The sequence below is a fragment of the Achroia grisella genome, unplaced genomic scaffold (genome assembly GCF_030625045.1).
Source record: "Achroia grisella isolate CSIRO2021 unplaced genomic scaffold, CSIRO_AGI_Agris_v1 utg809, whole genome shotgun sequence".
In the NCBI taxonomy this organism is placed as follows: domain Eukaryota; kingdom Metazoa; phylum Arthropoda; class Insecta; order Lepidoptera; family Pyralidae; genus Achroia; species Achroia grisella.
In genome coordinates, this window is record NW_026713030.1 from 545,285 (window position 1) to 563,935 (window position 18,651).

Consider the following 18,651-nt stretch of genomic DNA (forward strand, 5'->3'; position numbering starts at 1 on the left):
GAATAAAATCATGAGCGGTAGTGAACGCAGCCGGGTGGTAACAGATGGTCGTCGTCAGTGAAGTCGTGGTGAGGACGGTGACACTTGAAGTTGCGTATGGGCGCGGCGAGGGCCGGCAATAAAAGAAGATTTTAAATGAAACATGTGTATTAAAGTATAAATATATAGTATAAAATCAGCAGCGGTAGTGAACGCATCCGGGTGGTAACAGATGGTCGTCGTCAGTGTAGTCGTGATGAGGACGGTGACACTTGAAGTTGCGCATGACCGCGGCACGGGCCGGCAATAAAAGAAAATTATAAATGAAACATGTGTATTAAAGTATAAATATATAGAATATATATAGAATAAAATCATGAGCGGTAGTGAACGCATCCGGGTAGTAACAGATGGTCGTCGTCAGTGAAGTCGTGGTGAGGACGATGACACTTGAAGTTGCATATGGCCGCGGCAGGGGCCGGCAATAAAAGAAAATTTTAAATGAAACATGTGTATTAAAGTATAAATATATAGAATAAAATCAGCAGCGGTAGTGAACGCATCCGGGTGGTTACAGACGGTCGTCGTCAGTGTAGTCGTGGTGAGGACGGTGACACTTGAAGTCTCGTGTGGGCGCGGCGCGGGCGGGCACTGCGGCGCTGCACCAGCTGCTGCCTGCCGCACTCACCGACACGCAACCCTCCGCTAGTCCTCCCGACCATCTTATGACAAAACCATTTAAGTTTTTATAATAACAAACTAGCAATATACCCCAGTTTCGCACGGGACTATTATTTGTTTGACTTTGAAACTGTTTAAAACTAATGTATTTAGAGAAGGATTAATGTCATGCTTATACAAACATCTTCGCAAATAATGCATTGTTTAGAAGAAATTTGATTACCATTAGAAAGGTTATAGTGAATTAACCTTAAAAGATAGATATATATTATATGTATATACATAGACACATGTCGGATTGTCCGCTCCAGAGACACCGGATATCGCTGCACTGCTGCGGACCCAGTGCTTCTGGAAATAGGCATAAATATATGAATTGAATGAATAAAATTGTAATTTACTAACATATTTTATAAGTTGTTTACTAACATAATATGGATACATATCCGAAATAAATATATATATATAAAATTCTCGTGTCACAGTTTCGTTCCCATACTCCTCCGAAACGGCTTGACCGATTCTCATGAAATTTTGTGAGCGTATTGAGTAGGTCTGAGAATCGGCCAATATCTATTTATCATCCCCCTAAATGTTAGGGGTAGTCCACCCCTAATTTTTTTTTATTTTAAGGCAAAACAACGTTTGTCGGGACAACTAGTATGTATATATATATATATATATATATATATAATGTGTTATGTATTTTTCAAACACCTTTTTTATGTGAAATAATATACTTAATTGTGTTGCTCTGAAAAGAGATTATATTTATTACAAACAATTGTCTTAACAAGTATAACAGCGCATTACAAATAGTATCAATTTTAAATAACTCACCTGAAAAGAGAAACAACATTTAACGCTATTACTTCACAAAATTATCAACTCAAATTATAAACAATTATACAAGTATTATTCAGCAAACAAACTGTTAGAAACATCTAGAAACTTCCTCGACAAATGACGTACGTCATTCTGACGTTTAAATTTGATTCACCTACAAATGCGCGCCAAATTCAAATAATGAATGTCAATGACTTTCATTTATATATATATATATATATATATGGACTTTTTCAGAACTATTAAAGGAGAATAATTCCGTAATACTTATATTTTGCGTAACTAAACGTTTATGCAGTGGAAGCACTCAAAAATAATCTTTTTTACCACATCTTACATTGCTGCTCCCCTTCTATTGGTCGTAGCGTGATGTTATATAGCCCAGGGTAAACGAACCTTTACGCATCAACGTGCCATTTTTTCCAAATAAATGTTTAATGGGGTCATTGACGTGCCATCAAATAATTTGACTTTCTGATTATTTGGAAAATAATAATAATAAATATTGTGCGTGTTTAGTACCTTTCAGAATATGTTTATCATTATCATATACCCTTATCACTTAATAGTGTTCGAGTTCACATTAATATTGTAGAAAAATCCGATATCTTAAAAATATATTTAAAAAATTTTTAGAATGCATTAACACTCACCTTCACTACTTGTGGTATCCTCCCAGTCCCTATAATATTCACAATTACCTATCTCTTATTTGTTTTTATAATAATATAAACACTCCAACCTTTTCGCTCCAAACTACCGCTACGTCAGTTCCATCCATCCATCAATCTACTCGTCAATGTCAAAATGTCACAAACTTTTTTAGGCTCTGGCCTCTGCCGTTTCATTTCAGGTTACTCTGAACGCCATAAATGATTATTGACTTTACCATCTTTAATTAATGGTGTTTCACACGATTGTTAACATATAAAACACTACATACTTAGCTGTATATTGAACGTAAATACGTTGAGAGTCGGAGGGCGAGACGGTACACTGTAGTGGCCACACTTCAAATCCTTTACTACCCACCCATTGGATAGTTAAGTCTAGTTTTTGATCTCCTGCAAACAAGACAAATTATTTTAAAATATAACATTAAAAATATTTTTTATTTCATCATCATCATCATCATCATCTCAGCCCGGAAGACGTCCACTGCTGGACATAGGACAAAGATCTCCACGACGATCGGTTCTACGCAGCTCGCATCCAATGCCTTCAGCGATCTTGACCAGATCGTCAGTCCACCTTGCTGGAGGCCTTCCCACGCTTCGTGTTGTTTTTATTCAAATTAACTTAATAAAAGCTCTTTTAAATAGTCATATTTTTTTAATTCTGCCACTCGTTCGGAACTCAGACTCGTCACAAGTAAAAAACTTGAGTGTTTCTCTGTTAAATAAGTGTAAAAAAAGAGTGATTACAAAACTGCCAAATGATAAAGTTGATATAAATAGTTATTTGAATAACAAAATAAATCAGTCATAGTTAAGAGCCCCTACAAGTAGCACCTGTTCACGAGTATGACGAGTGAACAGCAATCACTGCACTGTGTGGAACTGTACCACCCTCCGTATGGAATTTAAGTGAGCATGACCTTAAACCACGTCTCAAATTAAAATTCTTTAAGATAACAGTAGATTTGTTTATTTTCTATCTTCATCAAGATAAAATTAGAAGATGATGTAGAGTTTTGATGGAGATCTGATTGAGACTATGCAATAAAAGTCCGGGTGATAAACCACGACGTTTTCACAAAAATACTTATTTGAAAATCTATATATATATATATTATTTGAAAATCTATATATATATATAACTCAAAGGTGACTGACATAGTGATCTATTAACGCACAGCCCAAATCACAGGACGGATCGGGCTGAAATTTGGCATGCAGGTAGATGTTATGACGTAGGCATGCGCTAAGAAAGGATTTTTGATTAATTATCCCCTTGGGGACAGCCCAAGGGGATAAAATAGGGGACAAAAGTTTGTATGAAACTTTGTCAATTTTAAAACGATCGGGCTGAAACTTTGGATGCATAAAGCTACTATGACCTAGGCATCCCCTAAGAAAGAATTTTGATAAATTCCACCACTATGGGGATTAAATAGGGGATGAAAATTTGTATAAATCTTCTTAGATTTTCGACTGATTGAACTGAAATTAAAGATTGGAGCTACTATGATGAAGACGTCCGCTTAAATAGGATTTTGATAAATTCAACCCCCATGGGGATAAAATAAGGGATGATGCAGGATGTAAATGTATTAGTTTGAACCTATCAGTACCTAATGGAACGAATAAATTAAGACGAACAAAATAAATTTTAGTTCTTTAGGCTACTTTTATTTTAGAAAAATAAAGTTAAATTCCACGCGGACGAAGTCGCGGGAACAGCTAGTAGGTTATAATCTATATATATATTAATATTATAATTGCGCAAATGTGTTTATCTGTCTGTATTACCTTTTAATAACCAAACGGTAAGCCGTTTTGTCTATTAGAGATCCTAATAAAATTTGATATGAAGATAAATCTTACGAGATCGGATATAGGTTATCTTTTATCTCAAAAAGGCAGACAGACGTAGCCGCAGCTAACGATACATAAGAAAGAAAATAAAGAAAGAACATAACATGAAAATACACTTACGGCAAGTGTGTGCGACAGTGAAGTAAGTCTTCCTGGTATCGCCGTCGGTGACAAACCCGAAGTCAATACTAACCGGCTCCACTTTGAGAATTGGAAACTCCACGTCGAGTACTAGAAGCTGAGTCTGCGAAGTGACATATACAATAATAATGATAATAACATTAGTTCAAAATGATTATAAGCACCGCCATGATCAAGTTGCTACAATTATACATCAATATATAGCACATAAACATAAATTCATAGAAAGCAAAGTTCCATATTACAAATACAGCCCTATTAATGTATTAGAAAATGATCACTGTAAACTGTACTGGGATAGAACAATAATTACTGACAAAACTGTACATCACAATAGACCAGACATAACATTACACGACAAAATCAATAAAAAAGTATATCTTGTAGATATAGCCATCCCAAACACACACAATATACAAAGCACAGTCAATAAAAAACTAACAAAGTACACAGATCTAGCAATAGAATTAAAAAAACAATGGAAAGCTCACACCATCTACATAGTACCCATAGTTTTGTCATCCACAGGAATTATACCAAAAAGTCTGAACAAACACCTAGACACGTTGCGTATCCCCTCCTCTACAACAGACCTATTACAAAAAGCCGTCATACTAAACACATGCCGAATAGTCAGAAAATTTCTATCTTCATCACATAACTCATCCATGCTTGGCTAAGGCCCGCGTGTTTGAATATATTACCCCCGTGAAAAGGAGATATAATAAATATATATATATATGAAATAATAATAATAATAATAAGTATAAGTTGTAAGTAATAAGGGGTAAGTTGCCATTAAGAGGGGACATGAGAATTTTTGTAAAATAATAATCTCAGGACAATTCACACAGCGCCATCTAGTCTTAAGTTAAGCTATCTAAAGCTTGTGTTACGGGTACTAGACAACTGACACAAGTACATGGATAATTTTTTCTATGTAAATACATACATATTATACTTAAAAAACATGACTAGCTAGTATAAGATATGGCTCATCCGTCATACTCGTGAACGGGTGCTGCTTGTGGGGACTGGTCTGTTCAGGTGGCGAATACTAATTAGATTTTTTGTTTTTTTTTTAATAGCATATGCTGATGGTCACTCTATTCTCCCAAATTTGAATTTAAATGAATCTGTATTAATGTAAATATGTACTACATTTATTTGAAAAGAATATGAGCCGAATTTCTAGTGAGTTCTTCTCATCTGGAAATCATTCCGACTGACGGTAGATTTAACATATCATAAGAGTCTGTAATAGACCTACACGAATATAGATATTTTTTTGAATTTTTAATGTACATACAAACGCACAATAAAACAAGTATGAGCTCTTAATAATATAGAAACGATTTGAACATTTTCCTTCTAAAAATATTATTTCAGTTCAATTTCAAATATAAAACAAACTGACTTCCACGAGAGTGCTGTATCATCGTATAATGCATCCGGGAAAATGAAATATTGAATTTGTACTCTCACATTCAATAAATATTTCCTACTAAAGTCTTATCAATACTCCCATACTAATATTTGTCCGTATTATGAACCTGCTTAGTCTAAGCAGATTGTATCACCTGCTTGCTTACTGAACCAAAGGGCGCTTGGTAATACTGGCCACAAATAAATGTAGCCACTAAATGTCTAATCTATACATATAAATAAAATTGAAATGTCTGTTTGTAATATTGTTATAACATTTTACTACATGCATATGAATATAAATACATATAAATAAAATTGAAATGTCTGTTTGTAATATTGTTATAACATTTTACTACATGCCTATGAATTTAATACGGTACATACACCAAAATATTTTTTTTACAATTTTTATCGGTCTGTTTGTTCCGGATAATCTCTGAAACGGCTGGACCGATTTTGACGAGACTTTTTTGGCAGGTAGCTGATTTATAAGGAGTAACTTAGGTTACTTTTATTTTAGAAATATCACGCGGACGAAGTCGCGGGAACAGCTAGTGCTGTTCGTAGAATAAAAAAACAATTGAAAATAAGAACTGAAATAAAAAGGACGCTCCGTATTTTTAACTATATGAAACAAGATAATTAATGATTTATTTAACACAATATAATTGTTTTTGATGATAATATACACTGTAGAGTGCGTGGCCACTAAACAGTACTACACATCGGGACGTTCCTGAGCAAAGGTGAGTAAGTTTGGTGTTACATTGCTTACTTTGGGGTGTTCGGAGTGTGGAAGACGTTCTTCCAGGTCGAAATCGTATTTTTACTTCCTTTTCCATTAATTATTTTCTTTTCAATAAACACAATAAAATATGGTCGAGCGCAGTGATGGCTGGCTCATCCGTCATACTCGTGAGCGAGTGCTGCTTGTAGGGACTGGTCTGCTCTAATCACTATGACTTATTTCCTCTTATTAATTGTTTAACCAATAGTTGTATTGAAAGTTTTTTCTATTTTATTATTTAATTGAATTAGTCCAAATTGGTCATTTGTATTCACACACTTAAACTTAAATTGTAAGTAAGAATAAATTATTTAAAAGATCCACACACAAGTTTCTTGCTTGTTCTTCTTGTGATGAGACAGCATTCCGAATGAGTGGTAGATTAAAAAAAATGCGATGACTATTCAAAAGTGCTACATTGAAGCACTTTTGAATAGTCATCGCATTTTTTTTTATCTAGTTTATTCGAATAAATGATTTTCTATTCTATTCTATAATTCTATTTTATTCTACAGTCCACTCTCTATATAAACATAAATATATACAGAGTGAGCAATCGTGGACTTATCTCTAAAAGAGATCTCTACTAGTCAACCCAACAGTGAGGCAGAACTATTAGTGAGTGGATAACACATAAACATTTAACAATATTATGTTGAAATGTCCAAAAGTTGAGAAAAAAAAAAATTCAACATCTTAAATAATCTTGTAAACTAATAATCTTGTAAACTGGAGAGTGTTGGCTTGAAGATCAGCAGAACTAAAACTGAATACCTATTCTGCGATTTCGGCGGTCTCTCCAGTTTCAAGCCTATCTATCTAAACGGTGTAATGCTTCCGGTCTGCTCCGATTTTCGGTACCTCGGTTCAGTTATTCAGAACAATGCCGACATAGACCGCGATGTAAGGCACAGAATTAGTGCGGGATGGATGAAATGGCGACAGGTCTCGGGAACGATATGCGACCCCCGAATGCCCTTGAAACTAAAGGGTAAAATTTATAAATCTATCATAAGACCTGTCATTTTGTATGGATCTGAATGTTGGGCCGTAAAAGGGATGGACGAAAGGCGTGTGCATGTGGCAGAAATGCGAATGTTAAGATGGATGTGTGGGGTTACCAGGAATGACAGAATAAGGAATGTGTATATACGAGGAAGTTTGAAAGTTGCGCCGGTTATAGAAAAGTTGCGAGGTAACAGATTGAGCTGGTATGGGCATGTTATGCGGAGGAACGAGGACCATATCTTATGGAAAGTGTATAATATGAATGTGGATGGATGTAAAGGGAGGGGACGCCCTAAGAAAAGATGGATGGATTGTGTGAAAGATGATATGAATAAAAGAAGAGTATGTTTAGATATGACGACTGATAGAGATCAGTGGAAGAGAATGACATACTGCGCCGACCCCAAATAATGGGATAAAGGCAAGGCAATGATGAAATAATCTTGTAATAATTATAATTATAATATAATATACAATAATACATAAAATAAACATGAATAAAAAATATATATACAAATACATATATATTACTTTATAAGGATTCCTCATTCAACAAATGTTATAAATACGAAACTGTATCTTACTTTTTTATACTACGTTGGTGGCAGACAAGCATACGGCACATCTGATGGTAAATGGTTACCGTAGCCTATGGACGCCTGAAACACCAGGTGCCACGTGTGCGCTGCCGACTCTTAAGAAACATTAATATACCCTTCTTGAAAAACCACATGCTGTAGTCTCGTAAGAAAACCTTGGCAGGAAGTTCATTCCACAATCTAAGTGTACGCGGGTGGAAACTCCTCTTGAATCGTTCTGTCTGTATTTTAATTTTAACATTACTACTATATGTATAATATGTATGTATTTACGAAAAAAAAATCTATCAGGCTTTAGCTAGCTTAGCTTGGGTGAATAGTACAGATATTTTCTTTCTCTCTTTATTTTGGCAACAAACAGTCGTTATATAAACATATAAATATACAAATAAAAATATTTCTACAATAGACATTGAGTGCCGAAAATTTTTACATTATTTTAGTGCGCCTAGTGGACTAAAATAAAAACAAAACAATACAACTACAAAGAAAATGAATAAGAATATTACAGTACAAACATATAATAACAAAAATAAAAAAAGAGCTTACTTTAGTATTTCGAATAGTTTCTTCCTGTATGTAACTAAGGTGCATCAAAACGGCTCCAAGTCAACAAACTTTGTGTTATACATATTGACTGAACGGGGTATAAAGAAATTACTGGTATAGTTTTTTTTAAATCGTGGTGGTACCAACATGTTACTGGAGCGTCGAGAGAGGGATGCAGCTACGTATTTGTGTAATTATTACAAACAATGGTTATCACTTCTGTTAGGGTTCACATCGATATTGTCGAAAAATCTGATATTTTATATTAAAAGAAGGTAGTTTCATTATTACTCGGTATCGTTAAACTAGTTGCATATAACCCCCACTCATATCTTCTCTGTATAAAAGGGAGGGTTTTTGTAGGCTGCGGCACCCCTTCGATCGATCCCCCGTCCAATTCAAACGGGGATCGAAATTACGACGGCCTGAGCCGAGGTTCGAACCCCTAGTGGTGCCCTCAGACTAAAGTCGTATCCGTCAGGCAGGAGTTGGCCTTCAGCCGCTCCATAAGTCCTTCCGCGGGTTTGGAGTGCCATCTGCACTCGCCCCATAACGTCCGGTGAAGCTGTAAAGGCCAGCTACGGCCAACAGCATTAGAGTAGTACGAAAAAAAAAAAACCGCGGCATTCGGTCTTTGAGCACAGGATGTGCTGGTTGTATTTCAAATGCTAAAGTAAATTGTGTTAGAGACATAGTTAAATTAATACTATATATTTGTTATCTTACTATAATACATACTTTTACTAGTACATAGAGTTGATATATATATCACTTCCTACCAGACGGACTATTTGTTTGCCATTCCAGTTTTAAAGAAGAATAAGGTTTGTTTTTCTTGTAAGTCCTTCAATAATTCACAATGTTTTTAAAGTATAAAGAAGTAAAACCTTTCAAGTTGTAAAAAGGCCATGAAAGCTGGCATGCTTTTAATATGGGCCGCGTCGCAAACAAATGAGTTTAAGTAAAAATAAAAACTTCGTTTTTTCATAATCTATCAATAATTTAGTTACGACTTCGTCTGTATATCTTTATATATAAAAATTACGTGTCTCGTTGTTTATCCGCGATGGACTCCTAAACTACTGAACAGATTAAAACTTTAAATCCATAGCACTGACAATATTATCTGATTACATTAATAATGAGTGCGTAGCGACTTCTATGTTGATTATCGCATGCCTCTTACTTGTTATACTGTAATTATTTATATAAAAAAAAAACATCTATTAAAAAGAGCAACACACAAGTTTCTTGCTCATTCTTCTTGTGATGAATCTGCATTCCGAATGAGTGGTAGAATCAAAATATGACTATTCAAAAGTGCTTGTAATGAGTTTATTTGAATAAAGATTATTTCTATTTCTATTTCTATTGTCAATTTGATTTGCACATTGTGTGCACTTTGATCTAACTTGAAAGATAGTATAGGTTACATCTCAATTTATAGTCGCAATATTATTTTATTGGAAATAGCCACACGCGTGGCCGGGTCCGCTAGTTTAAATATATATAACTCAAAGGTGACTGACATAGTGATCTATCAACGCACAGCCCAAACCACTGGATGGATCGGGCTGAAATTTGGCATGCAGGTAGATGTTATGACGTAGGCATCCGCTAAGAAAGTATTTTGATTAATTCTACCCCCAAGGAGATAAAATAGGGGATGTCAATTTGATGTCGATTTTAAACCGATCGGGCTAAAACTTTGCATGCATAAAGCTACTATGACGTAGCATCCCCTAAGAAAGGATTTTGATAAATTCCACCCCTAAGGGGATAAATTAACGCGAGCGAAGCCGCGGGTAACAGCTAGTAAAGGATAAATAAATAAATCATCATCATTGCCTTGCCTTCATCCCATTATTTGAGGTCGTCGCAGTATGTCATTCTCTTCCACTGCTCTCTATCGGCCGTCATATCTGAACATACTCTTCTTTTATTCAATAAATAATAGGTTGTAGTTTAATAAAATTTTGTGTTTGTTTTATACACACACAAAACAATTACTCGCCTACGAGTTCAATTAATAAATATTACGTACAGCAAGCAAGTTGTCGCCATCATGGAACACAAGAGGCGTGACGGTTCTCCGTCGAGGGGGATACGACGGCGACTGGCATGGTGGGGCACCAGCTGTAGTCGGCCAAATCTCCGCAGCATCACAACACACCTCCACGCACATCTGGTGACAAAGCGCTCAATTAAAACATACCAATCTCAAGGTTATTTTGATGTACGTACCATATTTATGTTCATATGCATGTAGTAAAAAATTATTATTTCAATGTTACAAACAGATACTCCAATTTTATTTATATGTATAGATGAGTGATAATGCTGCAAAAAAAATCTTTTTTTTGTGGATGATAATGGAATTATGCACCCGCGTGCGCTAACGGTTTAAGCTGGCGGGGCACCAGTGGAGGATGATAAGATGAGCATGAGATCAGGTCAGTTTGCCCATAATTATTAAATAATCAAGAATTAACCACGATGGTTTTCGAGGGGCACCGCATGGAGGTCGACCTAACATGGTACATTTCTAGGAATGGTGTTGTTAGTAACACACCATTAGAAAGAGCACATTGGATATTACTGTGATAAAATAATTACGTTCTAACAATTGAAGGATTTTTGTACTGAGTAAAATAACATCGAAGGCCTCCAGCAAGGTGGACCGACGATCTGGTCAAGATCGCTGGAAGGCATTAGAATAGAATAGAAAATCATTTATTCAAATAAACTTATATTGAAGCACTTTTGAATAGTCATTACATTTTTTTTTAATCTACCGCTCGTTCGGAAAGCTGTCTCATCACAAGAGGAACGAGTTGTTCTTCAATTAATAAGAGGAAATCAGTCATAGTGATTAGAGCAGACCAGTCCCTACAAGCAGCACCCGTTCACGAGTATGACGGATGAGCCAGCCATCACTGCGCTCGACCATATTTTAGGGAGCCCAATGACCCGGCCCACCACGCCGCCACAAGTCTGGACATTTTAGTGAGCATGACTACTCAAAACACCAGACCACGTCATAGCTACTCACAATTGCCATCTGATGTTTATAGTATTCACATTTCACATAAGAATGCATGCGGCAATTAATACAAAAACCGCTACGCTTTCATATTTCTAAAGTAATTAATTCAAGAAAGCAATGAGAAAATTAAATTATAACGTTGTATGCTAATAAACTAATTATTTACTTGATATGTTGTCGTCTATGAATTCGTCTATCCTGTAATAGGATTTCTTACACAAAAAATGTTTAATATAAGATTTGAATTGCCTCTCTGTCAGATTTAATGCAGATTCTGGCAGTTTATTATAATTTTTTGGTTAACACACGTAGTGGACAAAAATAGACTCAGTCCCTTGGTATTTAAAAATATTTTTAAAGTAATGGGGAGGTTGAATTACTAAATTTATTATTTATACTAGCAGTCTACTATACTAGCAGTATACTCAGCACTCTGGATGCGAGCATCGCAGGACCGATCGCCGTGGAGATCTTTGGGGGAGGCCTATGTCCAGCACTGGACGTCCACCGGGCCGCGATGGTGATGGTGATGATGATGAAAATCACATCGCCATAAGGCCAATTTTGTATCCGTGTTCAGTTTCCAAAAAACAAACAGTGAATTGTAAACTGCAATTCAGCGACCGTAAGATTTACGCGCTGGCAAACAAGCGATATATTATCTTGTTTGTTATTTTATGGGCACCGTGCGACAATTTATGTGGTTTGGTTCCAGTTTAAAGAGTAACCTGTGTAAACAACTTTTGTATTAAAAACAATTTTTTCGTTGAAATTTAATGACTTTTTAACGAACTGAATTTAAATTTTTTTATTTTTATAACACAGGGGACAAACGAACATACGGCTCACCTGATGGTAAGTGATTACCGCCGCCCATGAGCACCCGCAACACCAGGAATTGCAAGTACGTTGTCGGCCTTTTAAAAATGAATTAACTCTTTTCTTGAAGGTTTCAATATCGTATTGGTACGGAAATACCATCGCTGGAAGGTGATTCCACAATGTGGTTGTGCGTGGCAAAAAGTTTCTAAACTCTAAATTATGTCAGTCCTATTGTACCCTAAAATTTATAACTATATCACTTCAGTAGTGATCAAATTGCCTACTAGTGTTATAAATTTAATGGTGAACAAATTGCCTTTAAGAGGGAAGTGAATTGTTGGTCAAGTATCCTCACTGCTAGCAATGTACCATGCTTGGTCGACCTCCACGCGGTTCCCCCGGAAACCATCGTGGTTAATTCTTGATTAATTAACAAAGATGAGCAAACTGACCTGACCTCATGTTCTTCTTATCGTCCTCCATCGATGCCTCGACAGCGCAAACAGCGCAGGCGGGTGCACCAGTCCATTATTATTTATAAGAATAATATTTGTGAGCAATGATGGCTGGCTTATCCTCATACTCGGGAACGGGAGTTGCTTGTCCCCACAAGCAACTCTCGTTCCCGAGTATGACGGATATACGAATATGACTAGTCTGTTCGGGTTACGACCACTAACTAGATTATTTTCTTTTAACAAAAATAAATAGCATATTCTCGTAGTCGCTACATTGAGCAACCAAGTTGGTTTACATTTAGGGTAGGAATTAGGGAAAAAAATTCTTCCTGATTTATAATTTACGATTCCCTTATCATTGTAGGATAAGAAAAATAGATGTTGGCTGATTCTCAGACCTACCCGATCATCATCATCTGCTTCTTCCTTATCCTACTTATTTGTGGTCGGCGTAATGTTTCTCTTCCATTCATCTCTGTTCGCAGTCATCTCGTTATTTACCCCCATTCTCACCAAATCATCTTTCACGCAATCCATCCTCAGACCTACCAGATACGATCCTATAATTTCATAAAACTCCGTAAAGCCGATTCGGACGAGTTTGATAACCGCGATACGAGAATTTTCTATTTAAGAAATTAGGGATAAATTTAAAATGTAATATGAGAGTTAATAAACGGAATAAATGTTTTTCGGTACCAGAAATGAATTTGTTTTTGTACACCATATAAGGTACACAACATACTTGAATCAACGCCGGCTTTGTTTACCAACAAGGTTTGTGTAACAATACACCCTTTAATAATTAACCATGCGTTCTTATTTTGTCATAAACATCTTTATTTTTAACTACCTGTACACGGGACTTCTTCTGCGTGAAATTTAACTATATTTTTCTAAATAAAGGTCGCCTAAGTTACTCGTTATTACATCAGCTACCTGCCAATAAAAGTCCCGTCTAAATCGGTCAAACCATTTCGGTCCAGCCATTTCAGAGATTAGCCGGAACAAACAAATATACAAAGATTTTAAAAAATGTAATTTTGGAGTATGTTCCATATCTATATTAATATAAATGTAGTAAAAAATGGTTATTTCAATATTACAAATAGACACTCCAATTTTATTTATATTTATAGATATGTGATATGATGTATGTATGTGTATGTAATATGATAACATTCGCCCGAGGTTACCTGTGTTACGAAAGAAAACATCCGTGGACTTTTTTTTCAGAGCAGAAAGTTTTCATAATAATGAAACACAAACAACGATCTGTGTAAGAGAGGCAAAACTAAATGTAAAATTTTATACCTAGCATCTTGCCTAAGGTTCTAGTAGGTAATGCTAAATCTAAAAAAACACGTATAGCATGCAGTGATACGTTAATGACGGCCTCGGTGGTACAGTGGTTTAACACACCGCTTTCCTTCCGATGGTCGCGGGTTCGATTCCTCGCACGGCACAAACATTTGTATTCATGAGTACGATTGTTTCTATCGGTCTGGGTGTTTTCTATGTATAATATGTATGTATTTACAAAAAAAATATCTATGTATTTGTATCAGTTGTCTAGTACCCATAATACAAGCTTTAGCTTGCTTAACTTGATTTAAATTAAAATAGGGACTAGATGGCGCTGTTTTAATTGTCCAGAGTTATTATTATTATATCGTTAACCGGGTCTTGACACGAATAATTTAAGGGTAAATAAAGGTGCTCGATGTTCGGTGTTGTGTTGTTGTGAAAACAAATTATTGTGCCGTGCGAGGAATCGATCCTGCGACCATCGGACGTAAAGCGGTGTGCTAGACCGCTAGACCACCGAGGTCGTCAAATACAATAAAACAATACGTGCATCTTTGCCGTGATCTGGTCGACGTCGTGATACGTCGACCAGTAGTTCGCGGCAAATGTTAACGCAATACGCAGATTTACAAATACATTACATACTCATATATGACGACCTCGGTGGTGTAGCGGTCTAGCACACCGCTGTACGTCCGATGGTCGCGGGTTCGATTCCTCGCACGGCACAAACATTTGTATTCATGAGTATGATTGTTTGTATCGGTCTGGGTGTTTTCTATGTATATTATGTATGTATTTACGAAAAAAAAAATATCTATGTACTTGTATCAGTTATCTAGTACCCGTAACACAAGCTTTAGATAGCTTAACTCGGGTCTAGATGGCGCTGTGTGAATTGTTATTAGATTATTATTATTATTTTTATATATTATTTTGTACAATGACGTTTTGAGATTGGTGTTCACGACCGTTTTCGGTTTATTCATGAACGCAGAATGATATACTGGATTCTGTTTGCACAATAGAAGTTTATAAATGACACAGAAAATCTTCCATAAGTACATTAATCTTAATATGTAATGTAACAGAGCCAAATTCCTGTATGTTCAAATATAGGTTCCAACTAATACATTTACATCCTGCAGCATCCCTTATTTTATCCCCATGGGGGTTGAATTTATCAAAATCCTATTTAAGCGAACGTCTTCATCATAGTAGCTCCAATCTTTAATTTCAGTCAATCAGTCGAAAATCTAAGAAAATGTATACAAACTTTTATCCCCTATTTTATCCCCTTAGGGGTGGAATTTATTAAAATCCTTTCTTAACGGATGCCTACGTCATAGTAGCTTTATACATGCCACGTCGGGTTACGTCGACCAGTAAATCACGGCAAGGATGTTGTATCTTAATATTAACTCATTGTGCAGATTTACAAATAAATTACATACTCATATATTATATTGTACAATGACGTTTTGAGTCTGGGTTTACGACTGTTTCCGATTTATTCATGAACTCAGAATGATACATATACTGAATAATGTAGACACCATTGGAGTTTCAAAATGACACAGAAAATGCTCCATGAGTACATTAATCTTAATATGTAATGTAACAGAGCCAAATTTCTGTGTGAATGTATTATACAATTAATGGTTCAATGTTTCAAATTCAAATTCAAAAAATCATTTATTCATGTAGGACATTTTAGCCGCTTATGAACGTCAAGTTTTTACATTATAATTTTTTTCCCTACCGTCCAGTTCGGTATATAGATCCAATTGAGAAGAACTGGCAAGAAACTCAATTGAATTACTTTTTTTTAAAAGCCAAATTATTTACAATGTATATTTATATAGGTGTCTATGTCTAACATTAAATGAAAATCCCGAACATGAAAACTATTGCCATGCACGCTCGTCATTCAAGTAATCGTTTAGTGAGTAATAGGCCTTGCTCAGTAAATATGATTTAACAGATGTTTTGAATTTATTTAAGGGTAATTCCAATATATCCTTTGGTATCTTATTGTAAATTTTTATACCTATTCCCATAAAAGACCTATTAACTTTTTCTAAACGATACTTGGGTACAGCAAGTTTGTCTTTAAATCTAGTATTAATATTATGAATATTGCTGTTTTTTGGAAATAAGTCAAGATTTTTATGAACATATAGGATATTTGAATATATAAATTGAAAAGCAACGGTGAGAATATTTGCCTCTTTGAATTTCTCTCTTAATGAGTCACGACTCTTCATACAGTAGATCGCTCGAATGGCACGTTTTTGTAATAGTAATATATTTTTAATATCTGCCGCTTTTCCCAATAATAATATTCCATAAGAGAGTAAACTATGAAAATAACTGAAATAGACCAATCTAACAGTATCAGTATCAGTGTACTGTCTAACCTTATGCACGGCAAAAGCTGCTGAACTCAGTTTCGCTGCAAGGCTTTGAATTTGTGCACCCCATTGTGTTTTATTATCTAATGTGATTCTTAGAAAGACAGTAGATTCTATAAATTCGAGAGATTCGTCATTTAATTTTATGTTGCAAAATCCGTTCAGTAGTTTTTGCAGGAAAGAGTAACAAACATCCATACTTACAAACTTTCGCATTTATAATATTAAAAAGAGTCCAAAACCTCGAAAACTCAATACATTCTAAACGAATATATCTATACTTTATCCTAATTACACCTACACACCTACGAGCTATGAGCAAAGAAATCGACCTCTAAAGAGCTTCTAGGTTCAAGATGAAGAGGCAGGAGATCAAGTCGTTTTCTCGTTGCCCGGTGATAGCAACCACAGCCAGTGCCACAAGGTAGACCAGGTTCTTTTCTGTCCTCCAGTACAAAGCGCCACGGTGCTTCCATCTCAGCTGTGACATTTAGAGGACCATTACCTACATTCTGTATTCGGAAACGTTTTCTAATCCTGCAACAATATTAAAATAGGTTAAACATATAATATATAGTATTGTAGTTTTATTTTAGACTTTCTAAAATAATTCGATTTTTTATAAAATAAAAGTAGCCTAAGTTACACCCTAGCAGCGCCCCAGGCTCCATTATACTGACAAAACGTTCCGGTACCCTAGTTCATTATCATTAAAAATTGACAACCTTTTGGACTTTATTTTTATTTATATACTAGCTGTTCCCGCGACCACGTCCGCCTGGAATTTAACATTATTTTTCTAAAATAAAAGTAGCCTAAGTTAATCAGCTACCTACTAAAAAAAGTCCCGTCAAAATCGGTCCAGCCATTTCAGAGATTATCCGGAACAAACAGACAGAGAGACAAACAAAAATTGTAAAAAAATGTTATTTTGGTGTATCTATATGCATGTAGTAAAAAATATTTCAATATTACAAACAGACACTCCAATTTTATTTATATGTATAGATGTATAGATTAATAAATAAATAAAATAAAAATCCTATCACATATTAAACATTCAATTACCTTAAAATAAGCTGGTAACAACTAGTATCTAAATTATCTATAAGAGTAGATCCACACACCCCAACTGATTTGCTGGCGATATGGTCGCCGGCAAATGTAATCGGCACTCGAGCCGGCGCAGCGCCGGCCTATAATCCACATTAGCAATAGCAATACCTTAAAACATCACCAAACGGCAAGTCGAGAGCACTCAGCTTGGCGATTACTTCTCGGCAAGAAAGACGCAGCTGGCCCTCTCGGACTGTCTGCTTTAAGTATACCAGCTGCGGAGCTGGATCAGGTCGGTACCAACTGTCACTGCAAAATATCACACATGTATATATTTGGACACTTGGTGTGACACGATGAACTTACGAATAAAATTATCTAAGGAAAGAAAGGAAGGAGAAGACCAAGACACAACTATATTAAGCAGATCAAGGAAGAAATAGGAGTCGTGTTGTCGTATCAAGAACTAAAGAGATTGGACGAACTTACGAATAAAATTATAGAAGGAAAGAGAGGAAAGGGAAGATCAAGACACAGCTATATTAAGCAGATCAAAAAAAAAAAAATAGAGTCGTGTCGTCGTATCAGGAACTAAAGTGATTGGACAAACTTACGAATAATATTATCGAAGGAAAGAAATATTATAGTGAACTTATAATTAATCCGAATTGCAGTATTAAAAGCAATTAATTAAAAGAGCATAACGCACGTTTCTTGCTCGTTATTCTTGTGATAAGACAGCTTTACGAATAAGCGGCAGATTAAAAACATATATACATATATATTCTAAAGTGCTTAAATTGAATAATTACTTTATATTCTGAAACTATCTATCAAATCTATCTATTACCTCACCGCTTTACGTCCGATGGTCGCGGATTCGGTTCCTCGCAAGGTACAAACATTTGTATGTATGATTGTTTGTATCGGTCTGGGTATTTTTATGTGTATTATGTATGTAACGAAAAAAAATTATCTATGTATTTGTATCA

General features: G+C 35.5%; 1 protein-coding gene across 1 annotated transcript; it reads right to left on the reverse strand.

Moving 5' to 3' along the window:
• Nucleotides 1–532: 532 nt before the first annotated feature.
• On the reverse strand, nt 533–17,968 carry LOC131851915 (uncharacterized; the record flags this gene model as incomplete). Its single annotated transcript, XM_059202469.1, has 6 exons — nt 533–701; nt 2,450–2,570; nt 4,164–4,287; nt 10,600–10,740; nt 16,936–17,140; nt 17,828–17,968. Coding segments are annotated over 6 exons (883 nt in total), but the record flags the coding sequence as incomplete, so codon positions are not given.
• Nucleotides 17,969–18,651: the final 683 nt, after the last annotated feature.